Source organism: Salmo trutta, chromosome 18, assembly GCF_901001165.1.
Source record: "Salmo trutta chromosome 18, fSalTru1.1, whole genome shotgun sequence".
In the NCBI taxonomy this organism is placed as follows: domain Eukaryota; kingdom Metazoa; phylum Chordata; class Actinopteri; order Salmoniformes; family Salmonidae; genus Salmo; species Salmo trutta.
Window position 1 is genome coordinate 36,012,700 of NC_042974.1, and position 17,782 is coordinate 36,030,481.

The window sequence follows — 17,782 nt, forward strand, 5'->3', positions numbered from 1 at the left end:
ATAAAGCAATCTCCATGGTTAGGGGGTAGTGTAAGGAATATGTCGGAAATAGTCCATATCCACCTTCATGGTGAGAAGACTCATCATGCTATAAGTTGGAGGGTAGAGAACACAACCAAAAAGATTACATGCGAAACTGGAGACAGGCAGCTAAACAAAATTCCAGGACACATTTGCATAGGATAAAGTGTCATGTACAGTACAGCAAGAGACTGACCACATCTTCATACTGTATGAGGCCTTTGTAACAGAGAATTATGGCATTATGCAACTATGTGAGACACAGGCAGAAAATAACAGTGCAACTATTCATGTATATTCCATAGAGCGCCTAAATGCGCCTTTAGGCTAAACGGGTTACTTTAATGACACCCACAAACCAGTGTATTGATAGAACTGACCTTCTCTTCGGAATGACTTTCTGTAGCCATAAGCGAATTACCCCTGTTCCAGTGGCTCAGCATAGACTGACAGCCTATACATTATGAGGAGAGGGATGCCTATATCTCTCAAGAGCACAGAGCAACATACTCCGGATCATATAGCCTACTGTCTGGGACGACTATGGCTTTTAATTCTAATCTTCCATCCTGGAGACAGAGCAGATGTGTTCCTTTGAGTCACTACTGTTAAGTCTGAGTCAAGCTGATTAAAGATTATTGATCAATAACAGAAAATGCAGGCCTCCCGGGTGGCGCAGTGGTCTAAGGCACTGCATCACAGTGCTAGCTGTGCCACCAGAGACTCTGGGTTCGAGCCCAGGCACTGTCGCAGCCGGCCACGACCGGGAGGTCCATGTGGTGACGCCCAATTGGCCCAGCGTTGTTAGGGAGGGTTTGGCCGGCAGGGATATCCTTGTCTCATCGTGCACTAGTGACTCCTGTGGCAGGCCGTGCACAGTGCATGCTGACCAGGTCGTCAGGTGTACAGTGTTTGCTCTGACACATTGGTGCGGCTGGCTTCCGGGTTGGATGTGCATTGTGTCAAGAAGAAGTGCTGCTAGTGTTTCGGAGGATGCATGGCTCTCGACCTTCGCCTCTCCTGAGTCTGTGTGGGAGTTGCAGTGATGAGACAAGACTGTAACTACTACCAATTGGGGAGAAAAAAGGGGGTACATTTATTTTAATTTTTTTAAATAACCGAAAATGCATATTGTGTGGGCGATACAACAGTAGAGAACAAGCTGAAGCATTTAATGAGAATACAGTGTATTCTGGCAGCAGGTCGATAGTTCAAATCTGTTGCTGTGCCCTTGAGCAAGGCACTTAACCCTAATTTCTCCAGGGTCGTTGTTGACAATGGCTGACCCTGGCTGAGACCCCACTCTCTGAGTGACCACATTTCCAATTCACACATGCGTGTAATAAACACGTGTACGTGTGTGAAATAGGACAAATATACCAACCAAATTACTATTCTAAGATTAATTCTAAGGTAGGTAGAAAAAGGTTCCCAGCAGAAAGACATACAGAGGTACAAAATGTAAAATATACTGAACAAAAATATAAACGCAACATGCAACAATTTCAAAGATTTTTCTGAATTACAGTTCATATAAGGAAATCAGTCAATTGAAATGAATTCATTAGGCCTAAATCTATGGATTTCACATGACTGGGCAGGGGTGCAGCTATGGGTGGGCCTTGGAGAACATGGGCCCACTCCTTAGCCACTTGGCAGGCACACCCACTGGGGAGCCAGGCCCAGCCAATCAGAATGAGTTTATCCCCACAAAGGGGCTGTAATACAGAAATAAATACTCCTCAGCCCCCCCCCCCCACCCCCCCACCCCGCTCAGACGATCCCACAGGTGAAGAAGCCTGGTGTGGAGGTCCTTGGCTGGTGTGGTTACTGTACACCTGGTCTGCGGTTGTGAGACCGGTTGGACATACTGCCAAAATCTCTAAAACAACATTGGAGGCAGCTTATGGTAGATAGATTAACATTAAATTCTCTGGCAACAGCTCTGGTGGATATTCTTGCAGTCAGCATGCCAATTGCACGCTCCCTCAAAACTGGAGACATCTGTGGCATTATGTTGTGTGACAAAACTGCACATTTTAAAGTGGCCTTGAATTGCACCCAGCACAAGGTGCATCTGTGTAATGATCATGCTGTTTAATCAGCTTATTGATATGCTACACCTGTCAGGTACAGTAAATGGATTATCTTGGCTAAGGAGAAATGCTCACTAACAGGGATGTAAACATTGTTGTGCACATAATTTGAGAGAAATACGATTTTTTGTGATTTTGGGGATTTTTTATTTCGGCTCATGAGATATGGGACCAACACTTTAAATGTTGTGTTAATATTTTTGTACAGTGTAGATAAGAGGAATCAAGGAGAGATTTTACAAAAAAGACAGTCAATATTTATAGGAAAAGCAAATATATTCCAAATATATTAAAATGTGTTGAGTCAAAAAGGATCAAATTAGAGAGAGAATAGTTTTAAACTGTTTTTCAACAGAACATTGTACAAGCATAGGAAACATGCTGAATTGTGAGTACAACTTACATTTGAATATTAAAATAAGTAACACGAATTAAAATACAATAAACAACAGAAATAGTAATTTAAAAAAAAGTATTTTGTAGTGTAGCAAAGAGTAGGACATTTGTCCCGGATTGGCATTGTTTCCTTAATTTGATTTGCAGACACTTGAGCCATGGAGATTTATTAGAACTGACTCCTACTAAGCAACATCTGCCCGTTTATCACACAGCGCACACAGTCCAGAGAAACGTGCAGGAGCAGCATCAAGCGCACATACCCAGCAGCATCAGGCGCACATACCCCCCTCAGATTTGTCCTTTTTGTGTGTGTGTGTGTGGTGGGGGGGGGGGGGGATTAATTACTAAAATAAATGTTTAAGCCCACATTTTATCAGAATTATTATTTATAAAAGAATATCTGTCAGACGTATTTCGCAGAGGGGGCACACTAACTGGGCCATTAATGTGGATGCTACCATGATTATGCATATAATTAATGATGATAACTCATAATAATGATGAGTGAGAAAGTTACATAGGGTCAAAGATCATACCCCCAAGACATGCTAACCTCTCACCATTACCAATGATTTACCATTAATTTCTATTGGGCACAAAATAATCAGTAACACAACCAAAATGAACAGTAAATGCATCCAACAAGTTTGTAGTCACAAAGCTTGATGTAGTCATTGCGTGCTAGAAATATGGGACCAAATACTAAACTTCTGAATACTTTATTGAGAAGAATATTTCATTTTGACCCCTACTTTTCAAAGAAAAAATGTATTACTTGTTAAACTAAATCTATTTATCTGAGCAATTGTATTAGTATAAAATATAATTTCCCAATATTTTTGGAGCATACAAAATAGCATGATGGAAAACTCGTTATACCGGCTGTATTAGAGCTATTCTGCCTGCTTGAACGGCGAATAGCTCAGATACACCTGAAAACATGAAATGACCCAGGAATCGATATAGAACATCGCTCAGAGATGCACAAATACGATATAACATTCAAAATGCGTGAATCTTTCATTTAACAGTCAAATTGCCATGTTTACATATTCCAAAATCCTTCTATGAATTATATGTCTGTGGTCACAACGCAACAAGTTGTTCAATATTTGGAAAAATTATTGAAATGTATCCAAATTCGACACTCTCTCTGACCTCCACAGAAAACTCCTTGCTTGTTGGGCGAAACAACAAAAAACGCCACCTGCTGGAGGGAGATAGATTTTCTCCACTCGACTCTCAGCTGCGCGATACACGTCATCAATTGGGCATCATGCGTGTTCATAGCTTCTCCCTCATTGTGGAGGAGAAGAGTGTAGCGGCTCCGATGTAAAAGAGTACGCTGGTCTCGTGAATCAGACTTCTTATGTAGGCTATCTCTGTTTTCTGTCGCTCCGGCCTACTTTTCCTTTTCATTTTTCAAACTCACTTCTCAATGTCTTGGAGACATAATTGCCAAGTTATTGAGCGCAGCATGCAGGGATTTCAACATGCTTGGATAAAAAGTTTGACAGCTCCTCTTTCGTGGTCCAGTTCTGAGGAGTTTCGTACCTGATCCGACTCTAGGCTACTGCTTTGCATCCCGCATCCTGTCAATCAATCGTGGACAGCATAGTATGGTCGTGTCGTTTCCGTAATACAATCCAAACACATTTTCCCCAAAACCGGGCAACATGACAAACTGGAGTTGGAATAACTTTGCATTTCTGATTGCTTTTTATGTCTTGTCCATGTCCGCTGCAACGGGCAATACAGACAACACACTTCTGAATTTACATAACGGTAAGTCTCTATATCAATTAGCAATGCTGACAGTTTTATTCTTTGCACTATATACAGTTTACAGTGTGTACCAAATGTCTGTCAACGTCAGTCTAAATAGATGAAAACGGAATCAACCTTAATTCAGCTATTTTATCTAAATGATCCATTAATGCAAAAATCACAGGCAACAAATGTAAAAATATGCAGATGTGAGTAATTCCACTTCAAAAAACAAACCGTTTTTCCTGTGTCTCTATTTGGCCAAATGTAATACAAATGTGTGTGTGTGTGCGTGTGTGTGTGTGTGTGTGTGTTAGAGGTAGAGAGGGAGGGAGGGAGAGAGAGGTTTGTTAATGTGGTGCATCCTGTAGCTACTGTTTCCTGCACAGTAAAATAAGACAATAGCAGGAAAGTCCGACAGACTAGACAGCAGTGCTGTATGTTCAGATTACAGAAATACATAAACCAAAATGAAGAATTAAATATTCATGAGTGATTACTGTACAGTATGTGCGAGTGAGAGAAAAAAAATCGAATCTGTGTGTGACAGGGAGACATACAGAGCGAGTGAGAGACTGACAGACAGAGAGGGAGAGAAAGAGCGCACAGAGAGAGAAGGCCAACCAGTGCAGCACAAACAACATTGTAAATACCACCAATATTTATATTTTTATTTCTCTTCCCCTAGTATTCATACAACAACTATTTGCACATTGCTAAAACACTGTACATTGTTGATAATATTACACTTGAGATGCGTTCTTTGATCAGAGAGAGGATCTAGTGAGAGCCTCTGGCATCTGTGAACACTCAGCCTGTCAGCTGGATTTAGCCACAGGGACTGGCCTCAGAACAGCTATTATCCTCCATCTCCCACCCTCTTGAGTAGAGCTTTTCTGACTCAGTCAGTGGTACAGAGGGAGTACGAAGTTAAGAAACTGTTAGGATAAAGAGTTTTGTAGTGGGTATTTGGTAACCTGGGTGGAATTGTGTTTGAGCCACTTCTATGGTCTCTCCATGAAACATAACATTAGTGAGTGTAGGGATTTAGATGGGTTAGGATAGGCCTATGTTTCATAACACCTCTTATAGCCTAGTTTATTCATGACATATAAATGGTTTCTCCATCATCTCCTCATTACAGAAGAGAGGAATGATAATGACAGTGTTATCGTTCCATCTGCTGCACTCTGTGAAAAGGCCATTACACCAGAATATATTTTAGAAACCTACAAAGGTTACACTCTGGTCCTGCATGACTCTAAACAGGATGTAAAATAGTTTGAGAATGGTGTGTATTGAAATACTGCAAAACCTTGCTTTGATGTCAGCAGGACATCGACTGAGATCTCTCCACTTATGAATTTAAATTGCAGGATAGACCATGTAGTTGGAATGTCTTCATCATCAAAATATTGGACGTGCTCTACTCTTATAATGAGATACTGATGTGTCATTTGTATAGTCATGTGTGGGCTGTAGCAGGGAGGTAAAGATTCAAGGTCTCGTAGAACTTGTTCAATAGGTGATAGTTCGAGAATCTTCACCTTCTCACCGGCAATTTGGAGAGAACTGAAAGGATAGTTCAGACTCAATGCCATTCTGGATTCTTATCCCAGTTCATATATTTCATTTCCATAGAGGCTGTAAGATCCTACTGTGTGTTCAATGGTGATTGTTAAAGGAGTTGGAGTCTCCCAGACCTCCCAGAAAAGATGGACTGTCAATCCAGAGAAAATATGAATTTGGTTGCTAAACCATAATCACATGCTGTAGGGCTAGAGGAGTGAAGTTATCCTAATTACTGTGTAACTACAGGGTTGTCAAACAACAAAGATGATTGGGTAATCGGTCTACTTTGAAAATAGCATCGTAGTGAATGTCGGTTTCATTTCAGACCGATAAACTCTTAATCATGTTTATTCCTATTAGTCTACATAGATTTAAACAAGGTTGTGTACAACCTGTGATTAATCCAGGCTTCAATATATAATTAGACTAGGGAGCCGAATTACCTTGATTAGATTTGAGGATATTAAATATTCAGTCAGACTGCTGCCCTGGTAAACTGTATTCATTATAAGGGATATAATGTCGTTGGTTGTGTCAAAAAATAGTAAGGAAGGGCCAGGGAGAGAAGATTTTACTCTGACCACACAAACATGGTCACACAGAGAAACAGTCTGAGACACACACACACACACATGCACAAGCACACACACACTCTTTCTCTGAGGAGTGTAGCGCTCATCGCCGTTTCCTTGGATGTAACTCTTGTATCCCCTCAGAATGCTATGGGATGGCTGATGGCCGCCACCGTTGCCACACCCTCCCTCTAGTTCATTGGCTGCCTTTGACATTATGCGGACATGTTGGCATTAGTTATTGTCGTTTTGGGACTGTGAGAAACAGTTATGAGTGTCTCTCTCTGTTAGCTGCCATTGGTCATTAAAGTTGTCTGTGTGATTTAGCTACCTGCTGCTCGCCAGACGCTGCTGCTGCACCACCCTGGGAGCTAACAGACAAACACAACCTGACATGCATCCCAACACACAGATGCATGCACACATGACTGCACAAGTGAATATAGAAAACACACTCGCATGTGTGTCCATTTTGAATCACCCTTGACACACACACAGACACTTGTTATGAGTCACCAAATAATCTGCAAACACGCAAATCTCATTGTAGAAAAAAATAAGAAAAACACATTTCTAAGTGAACGTTTCGGTTGACAATATACTTTTTTCAAGTCTACACAAATGTCAGTCAGCAAACAGTTCCTCGAAACATAATTAATGTTTCTTATAAAAAAGCCAGTAACAAAAGCCATAGTTCTGCAGTACATTGCTAGCAGTCAGAGATAGGAAGGCATTCCCGAACCTGAGATCTCTTTGTAGTGGACAGCAGCAGAACAGATGACCACACTGGGCACAGACAAAAAGCACTCAGAGTGAGTGCTTTTTGACATTATCAGTGTGAGGCATGAACCCTATGCCCTCTATAGGTATACTCATGGAGAGAGGTGCCATGCTAGATGCCTGTCTTCTCAATTGGATGTCCTTATAAGGCATGCATAAAATGAGGTTCATGCTGGGGTGTTCCAATAGTGGGGCCATGTTTGGTGAGCCTAAACGCCAACTGAGAGGTAAAGAAAAGAATGAAGGAGAGGGGAGAGGGCTTCATTGTGCACGGCAGAGTGAACTGACAGACACATGCAGTGTGTGGGTGGGTCATTGGGACAGTTGCAGTTTTGAGGACTTTCTAAGCACCATGTCACTATTGGTTTAGGCAGTGTCATCATCACTCACTTAACATGACCTGCTATGTACTTTGTGACACACTTGACACAAAGATTGTGGAAAATACAATCTGACATTGAATGTAGCTGTCAGAGCAGGGGAAATATTATGTCCTACAGTCACTTATTTTTTAAACTAATCAACACTAGAGAGTGCTGTGTCACGACTGTGTAACTACACATCTTAATCGTTATTTTATAGATTCTAGCCATTTTACCCTGGTCAGTTTTATGGACTGACCTTTAGAATGCTTTTGATGGTGAGCAGAGGTACTAAAACCCCTGTGCTGGGGACACTGAGGTGATAGCTGGAGCGTGCTTCTCCACAGCTGGCTGTTAGGTGTTCCTCCATTCTGGCCTTCAGTTATAGAAGGCCAGGATCCACAGGTCCCCATGATAGGATCCCCAGAGCTCAGAGGCAGAATCCTGGGTCTGCAGAGAACAGGTTGGAAAGTGGCTCCTATGCCAAGGATTCCTCTGAAGCTCCTGAGGGATGGGAGTGCCTGCTGGAGGCAGATCCCACTAACCCACCACGTCAGGCATAGGAAGCCCCACCCTAACTCACACATACTGTACACACACACACACACACTTCAGGGATCTCCCTTAACAGATGAAACTGACTTGTTGGAAAGGTGGCATCCTATGATGGTGCCACGTTGAAAGTCACTGAGCTCTTCAGTAAGGCCATTCTACTGCCAATGTTTGTCTATAGAGATTGCATGGCTGTGTGCTCGATTTTATACACCTGTCAGCAACCGGTGTGGCTGAAATAGCTTAATCCACAGAAGGGTGTCCACATACTTTTGTATGTACTGTATATAGTTTTTCTATGCATCGTCAAGACCGGACGACAGACTCGGGTATGATGAAGGGAGGAGGGGTGTCTCTTTGTCAAGAACAGCTGGTGTGCAATCTCTAATGTTAAGGAAGTCTCAGGTTTTTCCTCACCTGAGTTAGAATACCGCATGATGTTTTTCCTCACCTGAGTTAGAATACCGCATGATACGTCGCAGACTATACTATTTACCAAGAGTGTTTTTTGGAAGTTGTCTATTTACCACCATAAACCGATACTAGCACTAAGACCACACTCAACGACCTGTATAGGACCATAAGCAAACAAGAAAATGCACAGCCAGAGCCGGCGTTTCTCGTGGCCAGTGAATTTAATGCAGGAAAACTAAAATATATCTTACCAAATTTTGACCAGCATGTCACCTGTGCAACTAGAGACAATAAAACTCTAGAGCACTTTTACTCAAACAGGAAGTACCAGTGATGCACTCAATACGGAAGTTGTCCAATGATGCAGATGCTAATAAACAGGACTGTTTCGCTAGCACAGACTGGAATATGTTCCGTGATTTATCAAACATTGAGTTTACCACATCAGTCACCGGCTTCATTAATAAGTGCATCGACGACATCATCCGCACAGTGACCATACGTACATACCCCAACCAGAAGCCATGGATTACAGGGAACATCCGCACTGAGCTAAAGGCTAGAACTGCTGCTTTCAAGGAGCAGTACACTAATCCGGAAACTTCTAAGAAATCCAGTTACGACCTCCGACGAGCCATCAAACAATCAAAGCATCAACTAAGATCGAATCTTACTACGCCGGCTCTGACGCTCTACCAGACAATATATGCCTTCTATGCTCGCTCCAAGGCAAGCTACATTGAACCATGCATGAGAGCACCAGCTGTTCTGGACGACTGTGTGATCTCACTCTCTGTAGCCGATGTGAGTAAGAACTTTAAACAGGTTAACATTCGCAAGGCTGTGGGGCCAAACTTATTTTTATTTTCACCTTTATTTAACCAGGTAGGCCAGTTGAGAAGAAGTTCTCATTTACAACTGTGACCTGGCAAAGATAAAGCAAAGCAGCGCAACAAAAACAACACAGAGTTACACATAAACAAACGTACAGTCACAAAATAAAGAAAAATAGAAAAATCTATGTACAGTGTGTGCAAATGTAGAAGTGTAGGGAGGTAGGTAATAAATAGGCCCTAGAGGTGAAGATAATTACAATTTAGCATTAATACTGTAATGATAGATGTGCAGATAATGTGGGCTTCCCTGTGGCTCAGTTGGTAGAGCATGGTGTTTGCAACGCCAGCATGGTGTTTGCAACGCCAGGGTTGTGGGTTTGATTCCCACGGGGGGCCAGTACAAAAAAAATTAAAAATGCATGAAATGAAATGTATGCAATCACTACTGTAAGTCGCTCTGGATAAGAGCGTCTGCTAAATGACTAAAATGTAAATGCAGATGATGATGTGCAAGTAGAGATACTGGGGTGCAAAAGAGCAAGAGGGTAAGTAATAATATGGGGATGAGGTAGTCGGGTGTGCTATGTACAGATTGGCTGTGTACAGGTACAGTGATCAGTAAGCTGCTCAGACAGCTGATGCTTAAAGTTAGTGAGGGAGATATAAGACTCCAGCTTTAGAGATTTTTGCAATTTGTTCCAGTCATTGGCAGCAGAGAACTGGAAGGAAAGGCGGCCAAAGTAAGTGTTGGCTTTGGGGATGACCAGCGCAATGTAGCTGCTGGATTGCGCCTCTTTACTAGGCTTTACCTAGTAAAGACTTATAGATGACCTGGAGCCAGTGGGTTTGGCGACGGATATGTAGTGAGGGCCAGCCAACAAGAGCATACAGGTCGCAATGGTGGGTAGTATATGGGGCTTTGGTGATAAAACGGATGGCACTGTGATAGACTACATCCAGTTTGCTGAGTAGAGTGTTGGGGGCTATTTTGTAAATGACATCGCCGAAGTCAAGAATCGGTAGGATAGACAGTTTTACAAGGGTATGTTTGGCGGCATGAGTGAAGGAGGCTTTGTTGTGAAATAGGAAGCCGATTCTAGATTTCATTTTGGATTGGAGATGCTTATTAATGTGAGTCTGGAAGGAGAGTTTACAGTCTAACCAGATACCTAGGTATTTGTAGTTGTCCACATATTCTAGGTCAGAACCGTCCAGAGTAGTGATGCTAGTTGGGCGGGCGGGTGCGAGCAGCAATGGGGTTGAAGAGCATGCACTTAGTTTTACTAGCATTTAAAAGCAGTTGGAGGCCACGGAAGGAGTGTTGTATGGCGTTGAAGCTCGTTTGGAGGTTTGTTAGCACAGTGTCCAAAGAAGGGCCAGATGTATACTAAATGGTGTCATCTGTGTAGAGGTGGATCAGAGAATCACCCGCAGCTAAAGCGACATCATTGATATATACAGAGAAAAGAGTCGGCCCGAGAATTGAACCGTGTGCCACCCCTATAGAGTAGTGCTGCAGGGGGTGCTGAGATGTTGGCCAGGGTCGGGGTAGCCAGGTGGAAAGCATGGCCAGCCATGGAAAAATGCTTATTGAAATGATCGATTATCGTAGATTTATCGGTGGTGACAGTGTTTCCTACCCTCAATGCAGTGGGCAGCTGGGAGGAGGTGCTCTTATTCTCCATGGACTTTACACTGTCCCAAAACTTTTTGGAATTAGTGCTACAGGAAGCAAATTTCTGTTTGAAAAAGCTAGCCTTAGCTTTCCTAACTGACTGAGTATATTGGTTCCTGACTTCCCTGAAAAGTTGCAAATCGCGGGGGCTATTCGATGCTAATGCAGAACGCCACAGGATGTTTTTGTGCTGGTCAAGGGCAGTCAAGTCTGGGGTGAACCAAGGGCTATATTTGTTCCTGTGTTCTACATTTTTTTAATGTGAGTAAAGCACTTTCGAAGAGCAACCAGGCATCCTCTACTGATGGGATGATGTCAATATCCTTCCAGGATACCCGGGCCAGGTCAATTAGAAAGGCCTGCTCGCTGAAGTGTTTTAGCGAGCGTTAGATAGTGATGGGGGGTGGTCGTTTGACTGTGGACCCAGTACGCACGCAGGCAATGAGGCAGTGATCGCTTAGATCCTGGTTGAAGAAAGCAGAGGTGTATGTAGATGGAAGGTTGGTCAGGATGATATCTAAGAGGGTGCCCATGGTTACAGATTTTGGGTTGTACCTGGTAGGTTGCTTGATGATTTGTGTGAGATTGAGGGCATTTAGCTTAGATTGTAGGATGGCCGGGGTGTTAAGCATGTCCCAGTTTAGGTCACCTAACAGTACGAACTCTGAATATAGATGGGGGGCGATCAATTCACATATGGTGTCCAGGACACAACTGGGAGCCGAGGGGGGTCTATAACAAGCGGCAACGGTGAAAGACTTGTTTCTGGAATGACAAAATTACTATCGCCCCATAGCACTCACAACTATAGCCATGAAATGCTTTGAAAGGTTGGTCATGGCTCACATCAACACTATTATCCCAGACACCCCGGACCCACTCTAATTCACATACTGCTCCAACAGATCCACAGATGACGCAATCTCTATTGCACTCCACACTGCCCTCACTCATCTGGACAAAAATAATACCTATGTAAGAATGCTGTTCATTGACTACAGCTCAGCCTTCATAACCATATTTCCCTCCAAGCTCATCACCAAGCTCAGGACCCTGGGACTGAACACCTCCCTCTGCAAATGGATCCTGGACTTCCTGACGTGGTGCCCCCAGGCGGTGAGGTTATGCAACAACACATACGCCACGATGATCATCGGGTGTGCGTCGTTCCCTCCTGTACTCCCTGTTGACCCACAACTGCGTGGCCACGCACAACTCCAACACCATCACCACGTTTGCTGACGACCCAACAGTGGTAGGAATGATCAATGAAAATGATGAGGCAGCCTGTAGGGAGGAGGTCAGAGACCTGGCAGTGTGGTGCCAGGACAACAACCTCTCCCTCAACGTCAGCAAGACAAAAAAACTGATTGTGGACTACAGGAAACAGAGGGGCGAGCACGTCGCCATCCACAGCGATGGTGCTGTAATTGAACAGGTCGAGAGCTTTCTCTGTGTCCACATCACTGAACATGGTCCACACACACCCACACAGTTGTGAAGAGGGAACGACAGCACCTCTTCCCCCTCAGGAAGCTGAAAAGATTTGGCATGGGCCCTCAGATCCTCAAAACGTTCTACAGCTGCACCATTGAGAGCATCTTAATTGGCTGCATCACCGCTTGGTATGGTAACTACAAGGCACTCGGAGCTACAGAGGGTGGTGAGTACGGCCCAGTACATCCCTGGGTCCAAGCTCCCTGCCATCCAGGACCTCTATACATGGCGGTTTCAGAGGAAACAATTGTCAAAGACTCCAGCCACCCAAGCCAAAGACTGTTCTCTCTGCTTTCACACGGCAAGTGGTACCAGTGCACCAATTCTGGAACCAACAGGAACCTGAACAGCTTCTACCCCTAAGTCATAAGACCGCTAAACAAGCCTGCTAAGTAGCAAATCCAATGGCTACCCGGACAACCTGCATTGACCCTTTTCCGCACTAACTCTCTTGCACTGACATATATGCACACGCACTGGACTCTACCCACACATACTTACACATATACACTTTTTTGCACTCTCTCCTGCACTGACTCTATGAACACACACACACACATCTACACCTGTTGTTTACAAAGCAGGTGACACATACAATTTTATTTGACTGATCATAGACATCACAGAGGAGAGAGCTAGCGCTAGCTATAGGTTTTATTAGTGTAAGAGTAGGATTTCTAATAGGATTTGTTTCAACGACTGGGTTTTTTATTGTGTGCAAAGTGATACAGTAAAGTTTTAACAAGGAAAATTGTCTTATAAATGGGTCTGCCTTTGTTCTTTAGTACTATACTTTCAGAGTGATGAAATGACATTAAAGGTTTTGCTGCTAGAAGCGCAGGCTGTTAAAAGATACATTCTACAAAATGGATTTGATTGGCCTTTGTTAGTGCTAACAGAATGGGTGCAGCCCTATTGACTTCAGTAGATAGCTCTTCATTCAAAGACCATTGAAGTTAGATTGATGTAATCGGCAATTGAATATCTGAAATGTTTGTAGCCTTCAAATAAAATGGTAATATGTTTTCTATCTACAGTAAGGGAAAAAAGTATTTGATCCCCTGCTGATTTTGTGCGTTTGCCCACTGACAAAGAAATGATCAGTCTATAATTGTAATGGTAGGTTTATTTGAACAGTGAGAGACAGAATAACAACAAAAAAATCCTGAAAAACGCATGACAAAAATGTTATAAATTGATTTGCATTATAATGAGGGAAATAAGTATTTGACCCCCTCTCAATCAGAAAGATTTCTGGCTCCCAGGTGTCTTTTATACAGGTAATGAGCTGAGATTAGGAGCACACTCTTAAAGGGAGTGCTCCTAATCTCACCTTGTTACCTGTATAAGAGACACCTGTCCACAGAAGCAATCAATCAATCAGATTCTAAACTCTCCACCATGGCCAAGACCAAAGAGCTCTCCAAGGATGTCAGGGACAAGATTGTAGACCTACACAAGGCTGGAATGGGCTACAAGACCATCGCCAAGCAGCTTGGTGAGAAGGTGACAACAGTTGGTGCAATTATTCGCAAATGGAAGTAACACAAAAGAACTGTCAATCTCCCTCGGCCTGGGGCTCCATGCAAGATCTCACCTCGTGGAGTTGCAATGATCATGAGAACGGTGAGGAATCAGCCCAGAACTACATGGGAGGATCTTGTCAATGATCTCAAGGCAGCTGGGACCATAGTCACCAAGAAAACAATTGGTAACACACTACGCCATGAAGGACTGAAATCCTGCAGCGCCCGCAAGGTCCCCCTGCTCAAGAAAGCACATGTACATGCCTGTCTGAAGTTTGCCAATGAACATCTGAATGATTCAAAGGACAACTGGGTGAAAGTGTTGTGGTCAGATGAGACCAAAATGAAGCTCTTTGGCATCAACTCAACTCGCCGTATTTGGAGGAGGAGGAATGCTGCCTATGACCCCAAGAACACCATCCCCACCGTCAAACATGGAGGTGGAAACATTATGCTTTGGGGGTGTTTTTCTGCTAAGGGGACAGGACAACTTCACCGCATCAAAGAGACGATGGACGGGGCCATGTACCATCAAATCTTGGGTGAGAACCTCCTTCCCTCAGCCAGGGCATTGAAAATGGGTCGTGGATGGGTATTCCAGCATGACAATGACCCAAAACACATGGCCAAGGCAACAAAGGAGTGGCTCAAGAAGAAGCACATTAAGGTCCTGGAGTGGCCGAGCCAGTCTCCAGACCTTAATCCTATAGAAAATCTGTGGAGGGAGCTGAAGGTTCGAGTTGCTAAACGTCAGCCTCAAAACCTTAATGACTTGGAGTGCAAACCTGGTGGCCAACTACAAGAAACGTCTGACCTCTGTGATTGGCAACAAGGGTTTTGCCACCAAGTACTAAGTCATGTTTTGCAGAGGGGTCAAATACTTATTTCCCTCATTGAAATGCAAATCATTTTATAACATTTTTGACATGCGTTTTTCTGGATTTTTTTGTTGTTATTCTGTATCTCACTGTTCAAATAAACCTACCATTACAATTATAGACTGATCATTTCTTTGTCAGTGGGCAAACGTACAAAATCAGCAGGGGATCAAATACTTTTTTCCCCTAACTGTAGATCAAAATATAGAATGGTGGTTGTTGACGTTCTGTAAGTAGAAGTGTGTACAGCTAGGGAGGTGTACTCAAGGAAACACCTCAATGCACTGTGGGTAATATGACATTGATCGCAGGCTAAGGAGATAATGAAACCAACTTGGCAAAAAGCCACTGTTCTGTTCTCTCTTGTTCTGACTCTTGCCCTTTATCTATCAGCACATTTCTCTTCTCTCTCTCTATTTTTACGTGTTCCTCAAGAGTGACTAGAACACTGTAAATATACTGTAAATATCAGGTGTGAATGAAAGGTAATGTATTCAGAAACCATAAGCAGCCCAAGTAATACAATACTTATTTACTTATTATTTTTGTATGCCTATAATAGGGTTGCTGCCAGGCAGACTTGGTTTTTGAATGTAGTGTGCAACTGATTTTTCTTTGTGTCAAGGAGTATGGGAATTGGACTGTGGTTGGCATACCAACATTCTCACCAGAAAACATATGGGAACGTAGGGTTTTATTTATAATTCTACGTGTTCCCGAGGAAGATCAAGCATATGAGAATGATCATGCATGTCAACATTTTCCCTGATTCCAGAGTACTGTTGAGGGAGAGATGATAGATGTTGCATGCACCCTCCCACAAGCATGCACAACCACACACACACACATAGACAACCTCTCATCCGTCTCTTTATTAACACCAAATAATAAACAAGAGTTTCAGTGTGTAAGATCAGAGGGACCACATGAATAAAGATGGGGAACAGAGTTAAGAGCTAGTGTTGAAACCTTTATTAAAAGACATCTGCTTGACTTACTTTTATAGTGTTTTTTTTAATTGCATTCTAGCCGCAAACTGTGGCCGCTGTTAAACACTGGCTGTCGCGGTTTTCACGCACCTGGTCTCATTTTGTTAGGATATGAACCACAGTGGATACATAGAGTTTGGGCCATGCTGGGAGCACAGTCTATTGACAGTTTGTTTGATGCAGGAATAAAAGCAAATGTGCCGTTGTCATTAGACTTGTCTTCAAAGAGTCCCAGTCCCATTAACCAGAGAGAGAGAAAGTGACAGAGAGTGATGAGTTCTCCAGCTGAGATGATAGGGAAAATAGACACTGTAGTTCCCTGCTGTAGGCCCTGAGATCTCAGACTTCTTTCTCACAAACACACCATGATCCAGTCTCCCGGTGGCATTTCCAGACAGAAAACCCCAGCCCCCCTAATGCATAGCAGTAGAGCTCAGAGAACATGAAGAGAACAACAGTCTCACTGTGTTTACTGGTAGAGTTGTGGTTCCCAGAGCCTCTCGTTGATGATAGCAGGGCTTTATCACCACTCCTTAGTTCTCCCTCACTCCCTCCCTCTGTTCCTCCCTCCAACTTCCCAGGGGCCAGGGTTCCCTTCAGTTCCTTCTTGGCCACACAGGAACCCCACTGGGCCTGCTATAATCTGAGCATGCTCAGTGTGGACCTCAGATGACCATAATGATCGAGGAGAGGTGAGGAGGGGGAGCATAGAGAGAGATACTGACAAACTGGAGGGGGTTCCATATCTTTCCCACGCTCAGCTTGAAGTCAATCACACAGTATACAGTGTGCCATACTGTATATACACGACTGTTCAAAAGTTTGGGGTCACTTAGAAATGTGCTTGTTTTTTAAAGAAAAACACATTTTTGGTCCATTAAAATAACATCACATAGATCAGAAATACAGTGTAGACAGTGTAGACATTGATCCTCAACACTGGAGCTCCACAGGGGTGCGTGCTCAGTCCCCTCCTGTACTCCCTGTTCACCCACAACTGCATGGCCAGGCATGACTCCAACACCATCATTAAGTTTGCAGACGACACAACAGTGGTAGGCCTGATCACAGACAACGACGAGACAGCCTATAGGGAGGAGGTCAGAGACCTGGCCGTGTGGTGCCATCCCTCAACGTAGCCAAGACTAAGGACATGATTGTGGATTACAGGAAAAGGAGGACCGAGCACGCCCCCATTCTCATCGACGGGGCTGTAGTGGAGCAGGTTGAGAGCCTCAAGTTTCTCGGTGTCCATGTCAACAATAAACTAGAATGGTCCAAACACACCAAGACAGTCGTGAAGAGGGCACGGCAAAGCCTATTCCCCCTCAGGAAACTAAAAAGATTTGGCATGGTCCTGAGATCCTCAAAAGATTCTACAGCTGCAACATCGAGAGCTTCCTGACTGGTTGCATCACTGCCTGGTACGGCAATTGCTCGGCCTCTGACCGCAAGGCACTACATCACTGGGGCTAAGCTGCCTGCCATCCAGGACCTCTACACCAGGCGATGTCAGAGGAAGGCCCTAAAAATTGTCAAAGACCCCAGCCACCCCAGTCATAGACTGTTCTCTCTACTACCGCATGGCAAGTGGTACCGGAGTGCCAAGTCTAGGACAAAAAGGCTTCTCAACAGTTTTAACCCCCAAGCCATAAGACTCCTGAAAAGGTAATCAAATGGCTACCCGGACTATTTGCATTGTGTACCCCCCCCCCCCAACCCTCTTTTTACGCTGATGCTACACTCTGTTCATCATATATGCATAGGCACTTTATCTATACATTCATGTACATACTACCGCAATTGGGTCGACCAACCAGTGCTCCCGCACATTGGCTAACTGGGC

General features: G+C 43.7%; 1 protein-coding gene across 2 annotated transcripts in view; it reads left to right on the forward strand.

The window, feature by feature from the left end:
• The first annotated feature begins 3,833 nt into the window (after nucleotides 1–3,833).
• LOC115153240 (disintegrin and metalloproteinase domain-containing protein 12) overlaps nucleotides 3,834–17,782 on the forward strand; it is a 150,241-nt gene continuing 136,292 nt past the window's right edge. For both annotated transcript variants that reach the window (XM_029698470.1, XM_029698471.1), the window contains exon 1: nucleotides 3,834–4,301. In XM_029698470.1, coding sequence (XP_029554330.1) covers nucleotides 4,193–4,301 — 109 coding nt within the window. In that variant the 5' untranslated portion in view covers nucleotides 3,834–4,192. The remainder of the gene's footprint in view (nucleotides 4,302–17,782) is intronic.